The sequence below is a fragment of the Phyllostomus discolor genome, chromosome 7, assembly GCF_004126475.2.
Source record: "Phyllostomus discolor isolate MPI-MPIP mPhyDis1 chromosome 7, mPhyDis1.pri.v3, whole genome shotgun sequence".
NCBI classification, from domain to species: Eukaryota; Metazoa; Chordata; class Mammalia; order Chiroptera; family Phyllostomidae; genus Phyllostomus; species Phyllostomus discolor.
In genome coordinates this window covers 137,462,460-137,485,001 of record NC_040909.2, presented here as the reverse complement: position 1 = coordinate 137,485,001, position 22,542 = coordinate 137,462,460, and the positions used below count along the sequence as shown (strand labels likewise).

At 66.9% G+C, this 22,542-nt stretch overlaps 1 protein-coding gene across 2 annotated transcripts; it reads right to left on the bottom strand.

Moving 5' to 3' along the window:
• Positions 1-2,058: 2,058 nt before the first annotated feature.
• Positions 2,059-21,704, bottom strand: DENND3 (DENN domain containing 3). Of its 2 annotated transcripts, none has more exons than XM_028533881.2 (23): positions 21,456-21,704; positions 18,285-18,564; positions 17,593-17,708; positions 17,236-17,378; positions 16,290-16,401; positions 15,668-15,787; positions 15,091-15,309; positions 14,315-14,430; positions 13,279-13,434; positions 12,283-12,379; positions 11,083-11,186; positions 10,496-10,695; positions 8,647-9,168; positions 7,977-8,236; positions 7,147-7,317; positions 6,438-6,567; positions 5,445-5,552; positions 5,050-5,189; positions 3,422-3,582; positions 3,079-3,212; positions 2,672-2,784; positions 2,457-2,594; positions 2,059-2,337 (listed from the first exon to the last, which is right to left on the bottom strand). In XM_028533881.2, exons 1-23 carry the CDS (start codon positions 21,555-21,557, stop codon positions 2,137-2,139), a joined length of 3,843 nt encoding a protein of 1,280 aa, XP_028389682.1. In that variant the 5' UTR covers positions 21,558-21,704; the 3' UTR covers positions 2,059-2,136. The 2 variants fall into 2 exon arrangements, with proteins under 2 accessions (XP_028389682.1, XP_035887353.1); XM_036031460.1 differs by having other exon boundaries at positions 2,457-2,591.
• Positions 21,705-22,542: the final 838 nt, after the last annotated feature.

Sequence of the window (22,542 nt, the reverse complement as noted above, 5' to 3'; positions counted from 1 at the left end):
TGCCCAGGGGCCCCGGCATCGCTGCAAGAAATGCAGGCGTGTGCAGGCGGCAGAGACTTCGGGGCACCCACCTGGCCTCACAGCCATGCCCTCGTCTTCCTGAGGGCCCTCTCAGAAGGACATGCGTCGGGCCCTCTTAACGTCCCGGAGACGTCCAGTCCAACCCCACGGCTGTCGTCTGAGAGTGGCCTGCACCCTCCCGCCCCCCGAGAGCCCATGGTGAGGACGCGACCACGGGACCACCTTGCTGCAGCAGCCGCGGGCAGCGGCCTCTCTCGGGCGTGGGTGGCGCTGCTAAACCGTCTCCAACCGCGTGGGAGCCGGCGGTGGAAGGTAAACACTTCCCGTGCCGACCTAACGCAGGCGTCTGAGGCCGGGGCGGGGACGGCACCCGCGCCTGCCCCACGAACCCAGCTCCCTCGGGGCGTTCCCACAGCGGGCCACTCGTCCCGGCGTCTCTCCGCAGAGCGCAGAGGACTCACCCAAGGCGCAAAGGGGCCCCTTGCATTTCAGGAACACCCACCCCAACCCCACCCCGCCGCAAGACCCTCGTTACGTAAGTACGGAGCCCACACTGGCTGCGGCCCATTCAGTGCTGGCTTTTCTTTTCCATAAAACACCGTGTCCTAAAATTTAGCCCGTTTTTTCTGCATTTGCTGTTTTATTTATTTTTATATAAAGATTTTATTTCTAGAGAGAGGGGAAGGGAAGGAGAGAGGGAGAGAAACATCAGTGTGTGGTTGCCTCTTATGCGCCTCCTACTGGGGACCTGGCCCTTAACCCAGGCACGTGCCCTGACTGGGAATCAAACCAGCGACCCTTTGGTTCAGAGGCCAGAGCTCAATCCACTGAGCCACACCAGCCAGGGCTGCATCTGCTGTGTTAAATGCGGTGACTGGCAGATGAGACCTCAGGATTAGCCCCAAGAGGGAAGGCGATGGAGAGCCACGTCGTGGGCGCTCGGCTGCACCAGGCGCACCCCCAGAAGGGCCCGTGGCCTCCAGTCTTTCCGCCGGCTGCTGCTGGGCGTGGAAGTTCACCGTCGAAGAGGTGGACATACCCGGTGACACGGGGGCTGGCACTAAATAACCTGTTTCCGACAGGCTTTCACCGGAACCTGTCACGTGTTAACAGAAGCAGAACACAGCCCTCCACCCTTTGCTGCGGGCCGAGCCGTCCCAGGAGCTGGTGAGCAAACTCAGTCGGGGGAGCCGGCCCAGAACATCCCCGAATGCCAGCCAGGGCCCGGGACCTTCCTCAGGGCTCGCGTCCCACGGACGGAGCCAGGGGCCTGACATGCGCCCCAGAGACCTTGGAGGGGAGCGAGGGCCAGTGCAGTGTCCGAGCGCCCGAGCCCAGGGTCTGGCAGCCCCGCACACACCGCCGGCGGGCCACATGTGCCCGGCCCCCGTGCCAAGCCGTGCTTCCCGGAGGGTTAGGGAATAATGAAACCTCAGAACCACAGTAAAACGTGCAAACGGTCTTTATGGTTACTTGTAGCCAGCAGGACCATCTGTAGTTAAATAATAAGGCACCGTCCACACGCCCACACCCACACCCACCCGTGGGCACCCGAGGTGCCGCCGGGGGCGGTGGCCTGGCTGGAGAACCAGGGGGCACAGGCTGTTGCCAAGGGAGCTTCCGCCTGTGATCTTTGGCACAAAAAGCCTCCCTGGGTTTCTTCGTTATAAAAACGTGGCATTAGTTAAAAACAAAAACCACGCACACAGAGTTTGCCCTTGCAGCCCGACCCCTGCTCTGACGGGGACAGCAAGGGCGGCACCCGGTGGCTGCTGCCAACCTCCCGGCACCGGGCTTTGCCGTGACCAGGCGTGATTCCAGTCAGTTGCTTCCACTCGGCTCCGGTGACGGCTGTGGATTCTGGACCTTCCTGGGCACCCTACCGGCGCCTCCTCGGCGGAGGCCAGCGCAGAGCCCACCCAGGTGCCTGCCCGAGAGGCGCCCCGGCCGGACACAGCTGAGTCGGGAAGGCCCGAGGGAAAGGCTGCCAGCACCGGGCCCCCCCCGAGGCGCACGGGCACCCGCGTGGGCACGCCCAGCGGGCTGACTGCCGCCCGCTCCCCGGGCAGCGGCGTGGGCACAGGCTCCCGGAGCCCAGCTCCCGCGCGCCCGCGCTCACTCCACCGTCCAGATGGCGATCTTCCCCTCCTCCTGGCCGGAGCCGCTCAGCACGTACCGGCCCTCCGCCGAGCACAGGGTCCGCACGGCGTCCGCGTGGGCCACCAGCTCCTTCTCCACGGTCCGCCTCTCGGCATCGATCACGTAGATCTTGCCCTTGGGCCTCCCCTGCGACAGGCCTGTGCCGCCCACCCAGATCTGCGGAGGGAGCGGGGCGTGAGGCCCACGCAGCCCGGCCCCGGGGCAGAGGGCTCACACCCCCACCCCCCCCACCCCCCATGCATCCCGCGCGGGCAGGCCCAGGGGCCCCGCCTCACCTGCCTCTTCACCCTGATCATGCAGTGCACCTCGGAGCAGTCGGGCAGGTGCACCCTCCCGGGCGGCCCGGCCAGGTCCTCCAGGCCCCACACGTAGACGTCGTCGTAGCCGGAGCAGACCGCCCACAGCTGCGCCTGCTGGAACAGAAGTCACGGCGTGGCCGGCACGCTCGCGGGCCCGGGGCCGCGGCCACCCACACGGACGCCGCCGGTACCTCGGGGACGAGCTGGAAGGCCACGAAGCAGGTGCTCCTCTCCTGGAAGCCCCCGTCGATCTTCAGCTCCTGGCGGAGGCAGCCGCTCACGACCACGATGCTGTTCCCGGTGCCTGCAGACGGGGTGGGTGAGGGGCGGGGCGGGGGGGTTAGAAGCCTCAGGGTCAGACAAGTGAGCAGGACAGTGAGACCTGGGCTGAGGGCACAGCGCGGGAGGAGAGAGGCGGGAGGCGCCCTGTTAGCTGCGGCCTGGATGCGCCCGGGGCAGGGAGCCTGGGGGGGCAGGGGGCACCAAGAAGGGGCCGGAGCTCTAGAAGACGGGAGAGTTCACGGTCAAAGTCGGAAGGAAGTGCAGACAGCTCCCTCCTGCTAGTGCGGGGCGGGCCCGGGCCGGCACGGGGACTCACAGCACCACAGGCAGCCTCCGTGCAGGCTGATGGCCGAGAGGCCGCCGCCCGACAGCTGGAACCGGCTGGTCACCCGCAGCGTGCCCACGTTCCACACCAGGATCGTCCCGTCCACGCTGCACGAGTACACCTGGCTGGAGATGCAGACGTACATGTTGGGGGACGGGGAGAGGGCGGCACAGGGGGGCCCGAGGACAAGCCTGCCGCTGTTCCCGCGGGAGGGACATGCTTCTCGGCCCCAAGGCCAGAAGCAGGCAGGATGTCACCCGACTCCAACCCCAGGCCCGCGTCCCTCACCACGCCCAGCCGCCGCAGACGCCCGCTCCCCACGGAGCCCCCGCACCTGGGGGCCCCGGGCCCGTCCTGCACCACCAGGCCCGTGACGCTGGCCCGGTGGTCGGTGAGCTGCTTGTTGCAGGACATGCTGTGGGTGTTGATGATGTAGATGACGGAGTCCTCGGAGCCGACCCACACCTGGTTCTGCTCCGCCATCGCCATGCAGTTCTGCAGCACACGGGGGGGGGGGGGGGGGGGTTCCGAGTCACCTCCTGGCTGCCGCTGCCACTGCGGAGCCCTCTCCATGGGCCCCACGTGAGAGACTGCTCCGGCCGCTGTCCTCGCTTGGCGCCAGACACGCCCCGGCGAGCCGTTCCGGGTCCCGGTTTATGACGGACCGGCAGCTGTCTCCCCCGTGACACAGGTGTGGTGGGACAGGTGACCGTTTTCCCAGAGGGAAAGGGACGCTGTGTGGGAGGTGGGGGCCAGGTCTCCCGCCAGCTCGGTCAGTGGCGGCAGCAGCGGCTGGGTAGTGGTCACTTAGCTTTGACTCAGAGGAGGGGTCTTGCAGAAACCAACCGCTCTGATTTCACTAGTAACCACGGAAGAAAGATGCTCATCGCCCTGCCAACCGAGGCCTCCACCTGAGACTTGGCGCAACCCCAGTAAAACGTCTGCGGTGGCGCACGGGTCCCTCAGGGAAACCGCCCCGAACGGCCCATCTTGGAGTGACTGCCCAGGCCCCCTCCTGTGCGGCGGCACAGGGCACCTCCGGGGACCAGAGGGGGGACACTCCCCGCAGCTGGGCTCTCGCGCCGCCTGAATCAAACACCACCCGGTCTCATCGGGGGCGGGAGCTTTCCGTTTTACTTGAACCAGGCTTTAAAGCTCCTGCACAATTGAAGGGGCGTCTCTGAGGGGCTGGTAACTGGGGTGAACGGAAGTCCCATCCAGACAGAGAGAGAGACTTCCTCAGTCCCTCCTGCTCCCCCGTCTGGCCTCAAGCGCTGATACTGCACCTCCAGGGAGGTGTCGACGTCCTGCACCTCGGGCCCTGTCACTTGGTCCCCGCCGGGGCCACTTCCAGGGCCCTGGGGCGCGTGGGGAGCCTGAGCCCCGGTGTGGGTGGGAAGGAGCAACCTTGCAGAGGCCGGAACCGGCCTCGGGGCGTCTCTGGGCAGCGGGGGCTGATCCCTGTAGCCGAGGCTTCGGGCCCCACACCTGTCCGTGGGTGTGAGTGGGGTACGGGAATTAACTTACTTTTATTTACTTTTTAGAGAGCAGTCAGTGTAAAAGCTGAAAGAATTAAGGTTTCTCAACCGGTTACAGTATCATGCGAATCTGATTTCAGCTGTGCTTAGCTCTCGTTCCCAGGGGCCTGCGCCAGGTGAGCAGGAAGGCACACAGAGCGTCACGGAACCCAGGTGTCCCTCCCGGGGGTGCTGGCTAAAGCCGTTATCCGCTCGCTCGAGTGAGAACACTCGAACAGAGGCTGAACAGAGGCTGAACAAGCTCACGCTTAAGTTACGAACTCAGGGTGGAGACGAAAGCCCTCCTACTCCTGGGCGGAGTGTGCCGGGCGCCGGGCGGTGACCGGCCCAGGCGGACGAGTTGGCTTTTCCAAAACCGCGGCTGCATCTGGACGCTGACCTGAAGCCGCCCACCCACCCGCACCTCGAGGCCCGGCCCACTCACCAGCTTGGAGGCGCCCACCCTGACGCAGTGCTGGTGAACAGTCCAGGACGACGCGTCGAAGACCACCACCCTGCCCTGGTGGAGGGCGCACCACAGTTTGGGGTGCGCGTCGCCGGCTTTCTCCGCTGGGTCGAGGTGCCCTGAGAGGAAAAGGTGCCTGAGAGGGGGCCCAGGTGCTGCCCGGGCACCCGGGAGGCACCTGCTGCCTGCTGGGTGCCCAGAACACAGAGGCGAGCACCGTGAGGACTGCCGCGCCCTCTGGGAGCTTGGCCCCTCACTGGCCAGAGGAGCGCCTGTGAGCGGTCATTTCCCTCCCCCAGGTCTGAAGCTGGCCACCCCGCCCTCCTCAGGTCACCGGACCGCAGCGCCCACGAGCGGGAGAGCCCCGCGTGTACCTGGCGTGTACAGCAGGACATCCACGGCCTGGGGCACCGTCTCTCCGGCCGAGGGGTTGATCTTGTGCCGCAGGGTCTCCGCGGTCGTCTTGGGGACTGCCGTGGGCACTGCAACGCCAACGGTGAGAGTCGGTGTCCCGGGCTCTGACTCACGCCATCAACATGACTGCTGGGGCCGTGCTGGCCCCGGCGGGAGTTCACAGCCCCCCGCCCCCCACCCCCCACCCCCAGACGCACACCCGCCAGGCACGGGGTGAGAACGCGAGAAGATGTACTTCTCAGAGCTCCCGTCACGAGCTACTGAGGTGAGCCCGGGACCGGCACCCCGGCCGCGCCCAGCGTCTCACCCAGGGAAACGGAGAGCCCTGTGGTCTCCGGGTGCCCGCCCGCCGTGGGGGCAGGGGCCTAGAGGGAGTAGCCCTGGCGGGAGGCTGTCCTGTGACCCTGACGCAGGGCCAGCACAAGTCCCGGGTCCACCAGCCGACTCACACCGTTGGTCCAACCTCACTCCGAACCAGAAACACCTGCATTTCACGCACTACTGACGAGCAGTCCCCTCAGCCACCCCAGCAGACCTGGTGACAGCCAGGGCCTCCGCTGTCCCAGGAGCGAGGGACTCTAGGACCACACACACGAGGGGGCTTGGTGACAGGCGCAGGGAAGCACCGAGGTGAACACACGCTGAGGTTGATTTTCCACGCCCCAGCACATTCTGTACACCGGGGTGCCCTCGCCCTCCCCCTCCCTGGGAGAGACGTCCGCACAGACGTGCGCACGCGGTCACAGCACTGGTGACGGCAGCGGAAGTGGACACACCCCAGGAGCCCACCCCCGACAGCGCTCAGGGGGTGTCCTCGAAGGGGGGCAGGACGGGCGGCACGGCGACACTAGAGGGAAGCAGCAGCGCAGGAAAGTAAACCACCCCGCGGACTCGGGGTCCGGGTGGAAAAGCGCGCCGCCCCGGGGAAAAGCCGCTTCAGACGCGTCTCTCACTTTCGCTCTTCATCTTGTCGAAGTGGGCTAGCTTGGAGGCGGCGTAAATGGCCCCGGGAGACTGCAGCGCGCCCACCACCGCGTCCATCAGCAAGACGTGCGTCAGCGCCTGCTGGACGTACTGCGGGTCCTGCGGGGACACAGAGCCGCCGAGGTCAGGGCGACGGAGCCGCAGGAGGAGCGGGGTGTGGACCTGGCGTCCCCACTCCACACAGGGGCACTCGCGCACTCCCCCGGGTGAGCTCCTCCCACCATGGGGACACGCCCCCCCCCCAAACGACAGCTCCCACTGAACACGACCTTCCCGACGCCCGCGCCCTGTGCTGGGAGCTGCCTCCGCCCACACCGCTGAGGGGCGGGGCTGCCGCACGACCGCCCCGCCCCCCTTCCCGTGCGCATCCTCCGTCCACACTCCCGGCCCGTCTGGGGCGGGTTCCGAGGGACACAGTCCCCCCCTCGTCCGTCCTCCGTCTCTCACCGCTGTCCCCGGGCCCCTCCGTGACCACGCCGTAACCTAAGCCATCAGCTTGGCCCAAAGTAAATGAAGGCGCAGAACCGCCTGGCTGCAGGCCTGGCCGAGCCCCGCCCCCGGACGTGAGGGGCCGCACGAAGGGAGCAAGGCCTTCCACCCGGTCTCGGGAGCCACGGCGGCTGTGCCGCGGCTGCCCACCGACTCCCCGAGCCCCAGGGAACACGCGGGTGACCGGACCTTGTGGTCGTCCGCCAGCGTCTTCCCCGCCCACATCTCCTTCACCATCAGGTGCCACAGGTCGCACTCCGACTTCAGGTTCGCCTCGAAGACCTCCTTCTTGAACGCCGTCTTAATCTTTAACGTGGGTACCCGGAGAAACAGGACGGCGACCGTGCTGCTCCGGACTTCCTGTGCGGGCGGGGGAGGGGAGGTGAGCGCGGCGCCCTCTGAGGACCACGGCTGTCCGAGGCGTGCTCGCGGGGGCGGGGACCTGCGAGGGCCCACGGCTGTGCCCAGACACGAGGGCAGATGCAGAGGGGGGCAGGGGGAGCCCGGACAGAGCCCTTGGGCTGGCGGGGGCGGGAGGGGGTCCCAGCAGGGTAGGGAAGGTGCTGAGTGACCCCGGCCCCGTAAGGGGGTGGAGGGACAGGGTGGTGGCCCAGTCTCAGAAAGGGACGATCGAGTTGGGGCGGCTGTCTCGGGGCTCAGCGGCGTCCTGGCAGTCCACGGGGGCTGGTCCACGGCACTTAGAGGTGGCTTGCCCTCTTGCCGCCCCCCCCCCCAGGGGTTCTGACTGGGCTCCAGGGGGTTGTCTGGCAAAGCCAGCGTGGGGAAGAGTTATGGGAAACCGCGCGAAGTGTCGTGGATCAGTGGTCACCACGGTACATGTGCCGTTGCCTCCCCTGCCTTGGAGAGTCGTCTGCGCAAACAGCACTCGGAGCCCGTGTGGGTGTGTCCGTGAGCTGCACCGCGCATGCGCTCCTGCTCCTGGGGCAAGGGCTTGCTCAGGGGGCGGGGCGGGGCAGGCGGTGGGCGGCTCCCAGGGCAGGGCCCCCCGGAGCGCGCACCTCCAGGTCCCGGAAGGTGGCGATGTGCACGTAGCCCGGCTTGCCCTCCGTCAGGAGGAACAGGCGCTTCTGGGTCATGGCGATCTTGCCCACGCCGCGGTTCGTCTTCACGGACCTGGACAGCTTGAACACGCACTCGCTCTTGTCCAGGTGCGCCAGCGCCGACGCCGGCAGGCTGGCCTCCTGGGCCTCCGCCTCCGTCTCCTTCCAGCAGGTGTAGAAGTCCTTGAACGTCTCCGGGTCGATCAGTTTCTGCTGTCCTGCGGTTCACAGAGAGAAGAGAGGCTTCTTACAGGCACCTGCACAGCCGTTCGCTGAAAAAGGGGCGCACTCCCCCAGCAGGGCAGCAGGTGGCGCCAACACCCGCACACCTGGATGGAGGGGGGCGGGGCATTTCTCCCCTCCCTTCCGGGCTGGGAGTCTGGGGCCCTGTGTTCTCCCGTGGCCACCCTGCTGGCACCCTGCTCTGAGGGCAGGACCCTGTGCTCCCTGTCCCCAGCCTGGCTCAGGACGTGGGGCCCTGACGTCTGTCCCCTGTCATACTTCCTGAGACCCTGCTCACCCCAGGAGCTCCGGGCGGAGACGAGCCAGGGTGGCGCCTGCCTGCCGTTGGGAACGCTGCCCGGAAGACACGGCCACCCTCCGCCCAGCGGCCCGCTGGTCCTCTTACCCACAGTCAGGGCCTCGAACAAGCGGCTTATGGTGTTGACGTCCCGCACGATGCCCGACTCCTGGACCCTGCGCACGAACTCGTCCAGCCCCATGTGCTTGCTCGGCAGCTCAAAGTGCTTCACGCGGTCGTCGGCCTTGGGGGCCTCCCCGGGCTGCTCCAGCACCTCGCTGATGAGCCTGCGCAGCTCCGGCCGGCACTCGGCCTGGGCCCGCGTGGGGCCCGCCATGGACTGCACAGTGCGCCGCACCAGGTCGGCGGGGAAGATCCGCAGGTCCGTCTTGTACAGGCTCTGGAAGTCGAGCAGGGCGTCCAGCAGCTCGCCCTGCATCAGGCGCACGAGCCCGCGCAGGTAGAAGTACCGGGCCAGCAGCACGGAGTTGTCGGGCGCCAGGCAGCTCATGGCCTTGCTCAGCAGGTCCACGCAGTCGGAGTAGTACGCCTGCACGCACTGGCTCACCAGCGGGAAGTGCACTTCCGGGATCTTGAACGTGTACGTCGGCCTGGGGCTCACGTCCGCAACTAGAGGGCCGGGCGGGGCAGGGGGCAGGTGGTGAGCACAGCCCTGAGCGCGCGCACACACGCGCGCTCCCTCCCTGTCACGCTGTCGGGGGCATTGGCCTCTGGCCCCGGGGAGCAAGAGCCAGTGGCCTCTTCCAGAAAGCCCCACGGGCCCCGAGCTGAACAAGCAAGTGGCCCGCACTCGGCTTCCACGGTGCCCTGTGGATAGCGGGTGACACCATTTGTGGAAACTGTTAGCGCGGAACTGACGAGATGGCCGCGCAGGCGGGACCCAGCCCGGTGAGGTCGGTGTTCCCCCGCTCCCCAGCAGCCCTGTAATATGATGTTGCCGTTCCTATTGCACACACTGGCGGCTGAGGCCCCAAGTGGCCCCGGGGCCCAGCGGCTAAGTGCCAGAGCCAGCCCCACGCGAGAGGAGCCTCACACCACTGCCCTCCGCACAGGCCACCAAGGGGCCTCCTGGTGGCCTGGCACCTCCTCTCCCGGGAGCTCCCTGGGCAGCACAAGGCCAGCCCCGCAGGTAGGCGCTGTCCCCCAGGAGCGGGGTCCCACCCTGAAGCCTGGCGGAGGGGTGGGGAGACCAGGTGAGAGCTCAGAGGTCGCAGAACATGCCCCCAGAGGAGCGAGCATGGGGCAGAGGTGACCGGAGAAACCGCAGGCCCCGAGGGGTGCGGCAGCCTGCCGGGTCCCACTGCCCGGGGGAGCGCGTGCGGGGACCCGCAGCAATCCCTGCGGAGGGAGCCCTTCCGCTGCCTCCTTCACAGAACACTCCGCCATCGGCGAGGCAGCTCCTCCTGCCGTCTCAGCCTCTGCAGCGTCGCCGGGAGGCATGGGTGGTGCTGAGCCTGACAGCGGCCACCAGGGGGCCCACGCGGCACACGCACCAGGCCTCCCGGTTCCACAGAGAGTGAGACCTGGTCTGTGCGGAGCAGGGCCCCGGCACAAACACGTCTGTTTTCACCCTGCAAACGTCAGCTCTGCGGGGCGGGGCGGAGTGGGGGCCCTCTGCACCCCAACGACCAGAGAGGGCGTGAAGGTCACTGCGTCCCACTGGACGCTGGCACATGACACGTGTCTTGCACACACCGACACGCACACACGTGTGAAAGGCACGCTGCAGAGCCGTTCGCAGTGAGATCGGGTGGCGGGCCTTGCGGACGCGGAACAATTTCCTACAACGAACACAGTTTCCCAAACGGACACTGTGACCATCACAAATACAGCTTTTTAAAAAAAGGCCCGTCCCTGTCCCTGAATCGAGCTCTGGTGTCTTTCCAGGACCTGCGAGGGCACAGCCCGCAGCCCCAGGGGGAGGAGAGACCGTCACCTGAGCTGCTGCTGCCCCTGCCGCGCGGGATGTCATCGCGGAGCGAGGCGTTGCGGGGCGGCAGCTCGGGGACCGCGATGTCCTGCAGGTTGGGCATGCTGACCACCATGCGCCGGTGGGCCGCGCGAAGCGGCGAAGGCTTGCGCGAGGGCATTTTGCCGACGGTCGGTCTTCTTGGACTCACCAGCACCCCGTCGATTCTGGGGAAGAAAGAAGCCACGTGCGCGGGACCGAAGATGCCTGAAGGCGGAGCCTCAACCACGTGTGCTCCCGGGGGCGTGGCCAGCGCCTGGGACTTGCACAGGAGGGGAAGCTGAGCGGCACCCCGCGTCCCCCGGAGAATGCACAGCGCTCAGAAATAGCGAGGCCGTCACCCTCCGCGGCTGCCCATCGGAGGGTCTCAAGAAGAGCCCCGCGAGAACGTGGGGAGAGCGAGAAGGAAGACGGGGAGGGAACAGCCGGAACGCAGACCCGGGCGCGCGAACGCAAGGGGCGTGCCCCCGAAGAGCACGCCCAGCGCATCGCAAGCTGCTGCCCTGGAGCCTCCTCACTGGACCTGCCCCCTGCCTGTGTGGGCGGCACGGCACCTGTCCTCCTCCGACTGCGTGCTGAGGTCCAGCTCGGCGAAGGCGTCCATCCTGCGGCTGAGCCGGGCTTTGAGGAAGGAGTGGAACATGTAGGTCTCCAAGACCTGGAAGAGACAGACGGCAGAGGTGGCCGCCTGGGACACGCTCCGCCCGGTCCCGCCCCTCTGTGCTGGCCCTCCCGCCTCCGGCCCACACCGGCTCCGGTGGACACAGGCCCCAGACACAGCCTTCCTAATTTGTCACAACCTCCACCGGCTCCTCGAGGCTCGAACCGACGGCCGGTCCGTGCATTTGGAAAGGCACAGGAAGCTCAGAGTGCAAGCCCCGCCCCCAGGACAGCACAGCCACGGTCTCTGGGTTTAGTCATGGATTCTGGGATGTCCTGGGGACTGCAGCTCTCCCTGCACCCTGCACCTCGCAGCAGCTGCCCTGCCTGCTTTCCCTCGGCCCTGGGGACACCTGCCGCAAGCTGTTGCCACCCCCGAAAAGGTGAGCGCCCCAAGTCGGGGCTCGGGGAGGAAGGAACCGGAAAGCCCAAGTGCCAAGCAAGTGAGCACCTGCAGGAAGATGGAGGGAAGGCAGGGCCAGAGGGGTCGGGCGGCAGCTGTGAAGCAGGAGGAAAGGCTGGGTGAAGACACTGAGGGGTCGCCATGGAGCCAGCCCACCAGAAGGGGGACACGCAGGGGGCTCAGCCTCCCCCGAGAGTGTGGAACCAGGCCCTAAGGAGGCAGAGACCTGCACGTGGCTGATCGGCCAGATCAAGCCCAGAACGGCCCCTTTCCCAACAGACAGACAGGGAGGGAAATGGAAACCAGCCGGATGCTGGGGAGCAGACTCGGAAAAGGCGGGAAGAGAGACAAAGAAGGCGGCACCCTGACCCCGGGGGCAGGGGAAGGAGCGCCGGGTTGCAGGCTGGGGAGGCCCGGCCGCGGGATCGGGAGGGAACAGGAGGGCACGGGGAGGTGACAGCTCAGGTGGCACATCTGTCAAAACCCACCCGACTCAGCACTTCAAGTGGGTGCGCTCTGTCCCGTGTGAGTTACGCTCCCAGACACGGCCAGAGGGTGGGCAGGGAAACGAGCCTCCGGGAGAGCTCAGACGGCAGGACGCGAGGAGGTGCTGAGAGCAGGTGCACGGAGAAGGTGTGGCCCACGGGGAGGGCGGGTGGCGCCCCCCCCCCAGCACACCGACTCTGCTGACCTGCTTGTAGAAGCGCTGGTCGCTGGGAGCTCGAGTCTTCAGAAACTCCTCGCTGTTGAACACTCGGTGCTCGTAATTCAGGTGGTTCTTCACCTCCCTGGCGGAGACAGACAAGGTCCGACCGTTGGGATGGTCTTAGGAACGTGAAAAACTCGTCACCGCGGAAGCGGAGACACGGCAGGAAGCACCCTTGGGACAGCCCCGTCCTTCCGCAAGGCCGCGGGGAGGGCACCGTGCGGCCGTGCTGGGCAGCCCAGTGGTCTCGGGCCACGAGCACAGCCGCCCCTCCGACCAGAATGACCAGCAGGGGTCGTCACCGTCACCTTCGAGCCCCCCGGGTCCTTACAGAAATGAAGGTGCAGGACCCGTGACTGCTCGTACACACAAAACCGGGTCCGGGACGGGAGAGCCGGGAAGGGCAGCCAGGCTACACGTTAACCCGCGAGGCCGCCGGCCCGAACACCCCCCACCAGGGTGGCCCCCCCAGGCCACGCCCCACTTTGCACCCGCTTCCTGGTCTGCAGATTCAGGGTGACTGGCGCACCAGCCCCAGACTAAAGCGACAATCCGCAAACGCAGCCCGTGATCTCACAGCGAGAGTCGGTAGTAGCAGGGTCACCGTTCTCCCCGCTGGGAGGGAACAGACTTTTATCACCTGCAGTTACATCTTCTGCTTTCTCTATGAACGTATCACGCTTTCCAAGCGCTAAAAGGAAAAACCTCGTTCAGGGACGATTTCCCCTCAAAAGTGCAGAAGAAAATCAACGTGTCTACGAGCAGATCACACCGCTTTGAGCAGAGAGACCACGGGAACCACCCCCGCCCCTCCGTCTCTTCCTCGGGAACGGTCTGCCTCGTGCAAACGGACGCATCAGAGCGTGCGGCCACTGAACCGTCCTCTTTGGAGCCATCGCAGGGCGCATCGCCAGCTCGGGTCTGAGCCCTCGGGGAGGAGGCCCGGTGGGGAGCAGGGGCTCGTGGGGGGGGGGGGAGTACCTGAAGACGCTGACCAGCAGCTGCAGGGTGAGCCTCTGGATCTGGCTGTTGAGCTGCTGTTGCCAGGCCCGCCGGCGGGCGCGCCCCGCGTTCAGGTCGGTGCTGGCGCCCAGGTGAGCGAGGTCCAGCTCACGGTGCAGCTGGAGGCTCTGAACCCTGGTGGGGAGGGACACTGGGTCAGGGATGCCCCTTCCCGGGGTGAGGGGGAGAGAGGGCGCTCGGGGAAGGCAGGAGCTCACGTCAGTAACTGGGGGGCGGGCCCTTGAAAACGCGCACTGGGGGAGTCCCTTCACCTCCCCACGCAGACAGCTCACGGGCACACAGCCCACGGGCCCAGACTCAGGGCCGCACTTTGTCCACGAGGAGCCCTGTGCCCTGCGCTCTGACCGGCGAGGCCCTGCCCTCCCAGGCTCAGCCCACGAACAGGGTCCCCCCCCACCAGGCCTCCCCACAACGGGACAGGGCTGCAGGGCGCGCCAGGCCGGAATTGTGCGAGGCTCGGTGCGGCCTGGGCCGGCGGGGTTTGGCAGGAGAGAAGGGAAAACTGGAAGAGCCACGACACAAGGTAGGACACGGGAGAGCACAGGCAGAGTGCCGGGCACAGCGAGAGACAGTTCCCTGCTCAGGGACGACGGGTCACACCCTTCCGGGCCCCCGGGACGGATGGTGCCACAGGGTGGGGGCTGGCAACACCTAGGGGTGCACAGAGGGTGGGTGAGGAGGTGGGCGGGCTTGGGAGGGAGGGAGCGAACGGGCAGGAAGGAGTGTCACTGAGTGGAGTCGGCCCAGGCCCAGGCACAGGGGGCGGGGGGGCTCCTGGGGGCTGCAGCTGTCGCCTGACCGCGCCAGGCCGTAACGGACATTTCGGTGCAGTCGGAATAAAGACCGGATGGTTTCGTTTTTAAAAACTCCCGTGACTTCCCGACCGAGAACACACACAGTCTCTCTCTGCCGGGAAGACTGGAACAGGTGCGCACACGCGGCCGGGAAAGAGACCTGGGACGGGGGGGGGGGGGGGGGGGGGGCTCGGCCTCACCTCTGGACGAAGGTCTGCGCCGCCAGGAGGGGGATGTCGGGGACGTCCACGTCCTCATCATTGGAGGAGGTGACGCTGCCGGTGTCGATGTTGACCAGCACGAGGCCGTCAGCTTCCTGCGGAGCGAGCGGAGGGCTGGCGGGAGAACCGAGCCCGTCTCTGACCCCACGGAGCGCGCCCTGCAGGCGCTGAGGAGGCGGCGTCCTCGCTAGGGGGACCCTGCCTGACTGGCGAGGCCCCGGGGCCTTATCTGCCCCCAACCCCCACCCCCGCGCCGGAAGTGTGGCAGGAGCCACGGGCTCCATGAGCGAGCTCAGGGCCTCGGCCTTCGGGTCGAGGTTCCCACGCCGGGCTCCCCCCTGCCCTGGTGCAGACACGCAGGCCCCACGGCTGGGAGCCCGGGGAGAACATTCCGGAGCTGCAGAGAGAGCTGCCCCGCCAAGTGCTGGGCGTGGCAGGGCCCTGGGCCCGGCGACCGCGCACACACTTAGGATTTTTTAAGTGTGGGCACGGCTCACTTGTGACGTCTTATCTGCGGCAAAGCACGCAAGTGCCCGGTCGGGCGCTGGAGTCCTGAGAGCCCCGGAATGCGGCATGGGCTCCCACGCCGGGTCCCGGCCGGCAGGAAACGTGCAGGTGGCCACGTCCATCTGGGGCCATCTCTCTGTGGCCGTGGGCCCGGCCCTCCCCCCGGGGCACTTTCCAAGTGACTCCCCGGGAGTCCCCGCCACGGGCGCACGGGGATGGGGGGCTCCGGCCCCGGGGCCGACCCTGACCTTGCTGACTTCCTCGAAGTGGCGGAGGTGGCAGCCCATGAGGAAGGAGGTGGGCGCCATGACGAAGTCCAGCATCTGGCCCGACAGCACGGGCACGAAGGTGTGCTGCCACCGCAGGGGGTGCAGGTAGACGAGGAAGCACTCAGTCACCAGCGTCAGCAGCGCCCAGCTGGCCGAGAAGAAGACGACCCTCTGCTCCGTCAGCAGGCAGGCCAGCACCTGGGGGGGTGGGGGGCAGACCGCAGACCCGTGTCGACCGGCACGGCCCACTGACCACGCCGGCCACCGAGTCCCCGGGGCCAGAACGTGGGTATGGCCCTGCCCGGGTCTCCCCGCTCCGCCCGCCGAGACCACAGCTGCCTGCTGGATGCCCCCCCTAAAGGGCAGTCTGCAGACAGCGCGCACTGGGGTGCAGGGGGGCCCCGAGCAGCAGCAGCAGCACCCCGAGCGCCCGGGTCTGCGCGGGGCGGAAGGCGGAAGGCGCTGCGTCTGACTCCTCTCTGCTGTGACCAGCGGCGGTGCCCGTGCAGCCGGTCAGCAGGAGACCCTCGGGGGCGGGGGGGAGCGGGGGGCGCACCTGCAGCACCTTCTCGGGGCGGAAGCACAGCAGGGGCAGGTGCAGGTCCAGGTCGATGACGGGGCTCTCAGGGTCCGCCCGGGAGGGGAAGACCACCTGCAGCGGCTTCATGTTGAAGACCTGGGGAGACCCATCGCCCGTGAGTTCAGAGAGCGGCTCCCGGCGGCGGCCACCACCAGCCGGCACGACAGTGGGGGCCGGAAGGCACCGGAGTCGGAAAGCACCGCTGAGGACCCGTGCGGTCGTCAGCAGGTGCATCACGGAGTGAGCCCAGGGGTGCACCCACGGGACTGAGACTGTGGGCCACGGAAGCTGGGCACTGCGGGTTTTTCTCAGCCCAGCCTCCTCAAACTCTTCAGTTTCTAGCAAAACGAAGGTACGCCACCCCCCAGCAGCCCGTCCCCACGAGCGCCAGTTCTCGACCCAGCCAGCACGCCTCGTCATTCATCGTTGCTACACGGCACGGATCCTCCCAGTACCTAAGAGCTGGACTTCCTCTAAAGACAGGTGGGTAGTTCAAAAAAGGTTAAGAAAGACACTGAGAACTTAAGAAATCTCCTAAAACACAGAAGCCACCCGCGCCTTGTTACTTTCACCGTTTTCGGAGAAAAGATACAATTACCAAATGCAGCGGTCCGGGCGGAGGGCTCGGGATTAAAGACAGTTTCGCGGCAAAATCTTTTATGTGTTTGTCGACTTCGAAGTCTTTACAGAGCTTCAGGTGCACCAGCAGGCTGCAGCCGGAGAAGAGAGTCGCGTCACGAGGTCGATCTGAGAACCCGGCAGCCACCCTCGGCATCTCTGGTCTGAGCGGAGCCTTGGGGGGACCCTGGGTAATGCCGGGGCGCTCCCTGCGGGCGGCGGGGGATTCCTGCAGGGGCTGTGAGCACTCGGGGGTCCTGCTGGTGGGGCGGGGCCTGGCACACGCTGTTCCTGGGCCTGGGTGCCGGCCCCATGCGTGCGCCCCCTTTGGGGCGAGCTGTCCGGGGCCCTGCCTCTCTCCGGGGGTGACACTTCGGGAAGGGGCGCTCAGCCTCTGGAAGGGGAGTGCCTGAGAGAGCCTGTCTCTAAGATGCACCCTGACGTTTGGCGTAGGTAGTGTGAAAACGTCGGGGGGGACGGGGAGCCAGGGCAGAGGGGCCGGGGGCGGACTCCAAGGGGCCTGAGGGAGCTTTGGGGGGACAAGAACGACACAGGTCCTGACCAGGGGCACCACACGGCCAGCTGCACGCTTGCTCAGCGTGGGTGGGCTTTCCCAGGCAAAGCCGACTGTCGGGGGCTGAGTGTGCGCCCCCGTCACGCCACTGCCATGCTGGCCCAGAGGTAGCCGTGGGCCATAGAGAAGGCCGGCGGGTCCCGTGTGGCCAGGCAGTCAGAGGCCCAGCTGCTCCGGCCACACCCCGCACCAGTCCCCACCCTGCACCAGACCCCACCCGCGCCGGACCGCATGCGGCCACCACACAGCGTGAGAGCGCCGGCTGCCGGCCGGCCGTGAGAGCGCTCGGGGGCTTCTTTAAGGGACGGACTCGTTCGTGGAGCCCGCCTTCGCGGCGGCGGGGGCGGCTCACCAGGACAGGCAGTCCCTGAGTGCGTTGTAGTAGGGGAAGCTGGAGACCACGCACACGGCGAAGGGCACGAAGCAGCCGGCGGCGCTGGCGGGCGGCCAGGACGACTCCCAGTGCGGCCTGCCGTTGTAGAAGCAGTGCTCGTCCTAGAGGGCGAGCGGTGGCCACGGGTCACCCCCCGCCGGCCAGGTGTCGGCGTGCCCGCCCCGCGGCACGGCCCCTCCAGACGGACAGGGGGACCGCAGTGACCTCGGGCTCGTCACCTGGCCTCTCTGTGCCGCTGTTTCTCCGGGTACAGTGGGCGGGCCCCGAGAACCCCACCCCGAGCCCGCTTCAGAGGGTGGGCGGGGCGCCACCTACGTGCAGCGGCCGGTAGTACTGGGCGACGACGCCGTGCGTCCTGTTCCCGCAGACGTCGGTCAGCACCAGGAAGTGGACGCAGTCCTCCTTTGGCTCCGAGGCCACGCTCAGGCCCCCTGGAGACGGACAGGGAAAGACTCTGTGAGGCCTGGGGTGGCGGCCGGCGGTGGTTCATGCCCCCCGAGGGCAGAGCAAGCAGCAGCGTCAGTTTCTCGCGGAAACGGCCGCACGGGCACCCGGGTGCAGCCCTCGGTCTGAGCGCTCACGTTTCTCCAAGCCCAGCCGAGACACGCAGCCCCCAGACCCCAGCCTGCAGTTTGCGGAGCCGGCCACTCTGGGGGAAAGGACACCACCTCGGCTTCCCGTCCCAGGGACCCAGGAGGCGGGGGGCGGGGGCAGAGGGGCGGCACTGGCTAACGGGCCCCTCGGGAGGACCGGTCTGAAGTCAGAGCTGCCGGTCCTGTGCACGCTCTGTGTGACCTGGCGACCCCGTCTTCTGAAATGGGGACTGTGCCCAGCGACCCGAGCCGCCCTTTCGCTTGGGAACCCCCAAGAGCAGGAGAGCTCGGTGCTGGGGTGGGGCACAGGGGCCTGGGGGGCGGCCGCCTCGCCGCGGCGCACTGGGCTGAGCGCACTGAGCACGCCGACCCCCAGACACAGAGCACGGGGGTGGCCCACCGGGCACAGCGCACCTGGGAAGCACAGCTGAGGCAGGGCCAGCAGGTCCACGCCGTTGGGGACGCTCACGTCCTCGGCGTCCGGCCCCCGAGGGCCCTCCGGGAGGCCCTTGCCGGGCTCCACTTTGGCCTTCTCCCTCTTCTTCCGGAAGGAGCGCCGCTTGGCTTTGCTCAGGGTCCCGCAGCCCGCACCGGCCAGCGGGCCGTCCTCCCTGCTGACGAACGGGGGCGCGAACACAGACAGCACCTCCGGGTCGAGGCAGGGCAGGCTCTGGGAGCCCCGTCTCTGGGCCGCCTGGAAGGGGCAGGGACAGGCGTTACGCGGGGGTGTCGGCCCTCGTGCCCACGAGCGCAGGGCGGGCAGGTGTGCGCCGTGGCTTCTCCCAGCAGCGGCTCGTGACAGTGAGGACCCGGGAAGTCGCTCTCGGGGACTCCTCGGGCCGATGCCCAGGCACGTCTGTGCCGCCTGCGGCTGCTCGCAGGACACGGCGATTCGGCCTCCCGGACGGGGCCGGTGCCGTGGGGGCGGCCTGGGCTCCGGCTCGGGCTCGGGCTCCACTGCAGTGGCCAGTGAGGTCCTCATGACTTCCCGCGCTTTTCTTGCAGACAGGGACTTAGGAAACCCCTCCCCCAAAAGATCGTTGTAATTAAAAAAAAAAAATCTAGTTAACGACTAAAAACCACAGCGCCCTAATTCCCTTGAGTCGCAGATTTCTGGTGGACTACACGGCGGCCAGGGCCTGCGTGGTGGGATCTGCCTCATCTGCGACAGAGAACAGAAATCCACAGTTTCTCGGGGCTGCGGAACTGCGGAACTGCCATCCAACGCAGCCGCCAGGAGCTACCGCCGGCTACTTAGATTCGATCTCAGTTCAACGTAAAATCCAGTTCTCGGTGGCACGAGCCGCAGCTCGAGCGCCCAGGGGCCACCGTGCTGGACGGCACAGGTAAACGACACGGGCGGTCATCGTCCAGAGAGTTCTGTCGGACAGGGCTGGTGCAGGAACGAAGAGGGCGCTCCCCACCGGGAACCGCCCACCGGCCTTCCCACCGGGAGCCACGCGAGTGCCCTGCATAGGCAGAGGGGCTCTGAGCACCTGCCCAGTGCTGTGCACTGGATTGGTGCCCGATCCTTTACCCCGCCCCCCGCCTCGTCCCCATAGCAACCAAGGAGTGGCCGGGCAATGTCACTAACCGTGTCACTCACGGGAACCAAACTGTGTCCTCCAATTCTCTGTCACTGTCCTCAGCCAAACAAACACCGCCCCATCTGAGCAGTGAGCGGGCCCAAACATCAGGACGCTACGCTCTCCTGAGAGGTAGCTGCATGGCTCTCGCACCTGCAGGCTCACCCAGCAGAAGCGCCTGCCTCTCGGAGAAATGGCCATTCGAAGAAGCCAAAGGAAAAGTTATTGACAGCCCTGGCTGGCGTAGCTCAGTGGATTGAGCTCGGGCTGCAAACCAAAGTGTCGCAGGTTCAATTCCCAGTCAGGGTACATGCCTGGGTTGCAGGCCATGACCCCCAGCAACCGCACATTGATGTTTCTCTCCCTCTCTCTCTCTCCCCCCCTCCCTTCCCTCTCTAAAAATAAATAAATATTTAAAAAGAAAAGAAAAAGAAAAGTTATTGAAAAGCCCTGGACACTCAGAACAGAGCTGCTCTAAAACACGGCACCACATAAATAAAAAGTCATCGGCGTGGTTAATCTTAACGTGAACGTGAGTCTCCCAAGCAGGACTGCACCCCCTTTTCCTGCTCCTGCTCCGACTCCTCTCCCCGTCCTTCACCAAACCCCCGACAGAGGCGAGGCAGGTGCCGAGAGCGTGCAGGTGAGGGGCAGGCAGCAGACCGCGCACTGGACCCGGGGGACGCCGCGGCCGGGCGGGGCCAGGAAGCAGCGCTGTAAAGATTTCGGTTGCCCCATCCTGCGGTCCGAACGCGCCTCACGTGGGGGCCGGTAACCGATGTGTTGTAACCACCCAAGACGCGAGGAGCCTCACTGCAGGGGAGACCACAGCTGAAACCCGGCCATTTCCGACCAGAAGCGAAAGGAGGAAGGGCCGTCTGGCAAGTGAGGGGCAGGGAAACAGCTCAGCCGCCCGGGCGGGCTCTGGTCGGGGGACAGAGCCATCTGGGGGGCTCGGGGAGCAAGGAAGGTGAGGGCAATGCAGACGTTATTGAAACTGGCAGAGGAGCGGAGACCAGGGCAGCATTCACAGACGTGTGTCCGAGAATGCGAGTGTTATTTTTAGCAACACTGAGCTTCTCTCGGTGACCACCCCCCCCCCCCCCCCCGGTTTAACTCTGCAGCGGTACACACACACAGACGGCCCTCCCTCTGCCTCCCACGGACTTGTCTGCACAACCGTCTCCCGCACCCTGGGCATCGCCTCCGGCCGGAGAAAAGGAGGGCCTCAGACCCATTCAGAAGGAAGCCAAGTTCCAGGACGAAGGAAAACGGAGATCCCGGGAAAGGAGGAGAACGAGGAAGCCCAGCAGCGCCTCTTTGCCAGGGAAGGGGACTTCGGTTTATCCCTCCGGCTGCTCAGGCGGAGAGACGGAGAAAAGGGGGTGGGGGGTTGCTCCTGGGACACCCTCTGCTACACGTGAGAAAAAATAGTTTCCTCGCAAAACCACTCAGTGCAGGCTATTTAAAGGTGGCCCTTAAGTCTGAGACATCTCACGAGGCGGCGAACAGGAACCTGTGCAATGAACTAACTAATGGGTAACAGGTGAGGACTCCACGCAGCTCGCCGCCGCCCAGGTGGGAGTCCTTAAGACAGCATTTAAGACTGCAGCCCGGGAAGCCAGGCCCCTCCCCGAGGAAGGCGGCTCGGGACGGATGCCAGCGCTCTCCCGGCCAGTAATCTCTGGAACGAGACTCCGGCGGGTCCCCACCCCGTGGGGTGTGGGGTGTGGGGGATGGGGAAGCCCCCAGAGGCAGCCACCTCTGGGGAGAACGCCTGCGGTTCCCGGCACCGGGCAGGCTGAAGGCAGCCGAGCTGGACCCCGGGCTCACTGTCCGCGCCCCGCAGACAGGCTGGGTCCCTGCCCGCGGGGGGCGCCGCGGGTACGGAGCGGAGGTGCCATGGGGAGTGGCGTCCTCCGGGCACTGACTCGGGGCACCAGGTCGTGACCCCGCTCTCTGACTGTCGCCCGCCTTGGCTTCCCCGCAGAGTTCTTACCTGCTCCAGGCCGCGGAGGCTGTCCCTGGGGGGCCCGACCAGCGCGCACAGCTCCAACAGCCCCGAGGGCAGCGCCAGGTGCTGCGACGCCGCCTCCGCCATGGCTGCCTCGCCGCCCTCTGGGCGCACCGGGCTCGGCCGTCTCGGGCCTCCTGGCCCGGCCCAGACCCCGACCCGGACCCTCGCCCCACAGCGCCTCCCCCTGGCTCGACTCTCACTACCATCCGCCGGCCGGATCCGCCCAGAGCGCCGTCCGCGGGGCGGGGCGGGGCGGGGCCGGGTCCGGGGCTGGGACTGGAGAGCCGGAGGGGGGTGGCTGGTCGGAGGGGGGCGGGGTCTGGAGGGGCGGGGCCGCTCGCGAGGACGTCATTTCCGAGCGGGACTGGCTAGTTTGGGCGTTTGCCGCTTGTGAGCACTCGGCCCCTTCTCTGGGGAGCCGGAGAAGGATCGGGCGGGGTCTCCAGGTGGCCGGTGAAAGCGCGGCAAGGCTCCGGGCCCACCTGGAGGACGCGGAGGGACTGACAAGGGGCACGCACCGCCCCTCCCTCCCACCCCCACTCCCCCGCCGCCTCCAGGAAACCCTCTAGCCCTCAGCGCCTGGGAGTTGGCCTGGCTTGGGCAGCAGGAAGGGCCAGCCGGGAAAGAGAGTGGAAAGATCCATCCCTGGTTAGCAACTCAGACAGGTTAACCCAAGGCTGGCCACGTCCGTAAGAGGTTCAAGTAACACTCATCAGGGAGTGGGGTGGGGGTGGGGGCGGGGTGGGCGCGGGGGTGGGCGACACTCCAGTGGAGCCCTGGGAACACAGGACCGAGGAGTGTCTGGGGCCGGCCAGGGCCCTCGCCTGTCCAGCTCTGGGCCTGGCCTGATCTCTGGACCGTGGGCCTCCCCCAGCCCCAGTCCCAGCCCAGTGAAGGGGGGCTGCCTGTGAACTTGGGGGCCGGCTTTGGTGCCTGGTCATTGGACACGATGGGAAGGGGACTGGGCCCCAGCGGACCTTGGGCAGATCCGTGCTGTACCCGAGCATGTGCATCTACTACAAAACCAAGAGGAAAATAACTCCAAAGGAACTTTTCCATTTCTAATCAT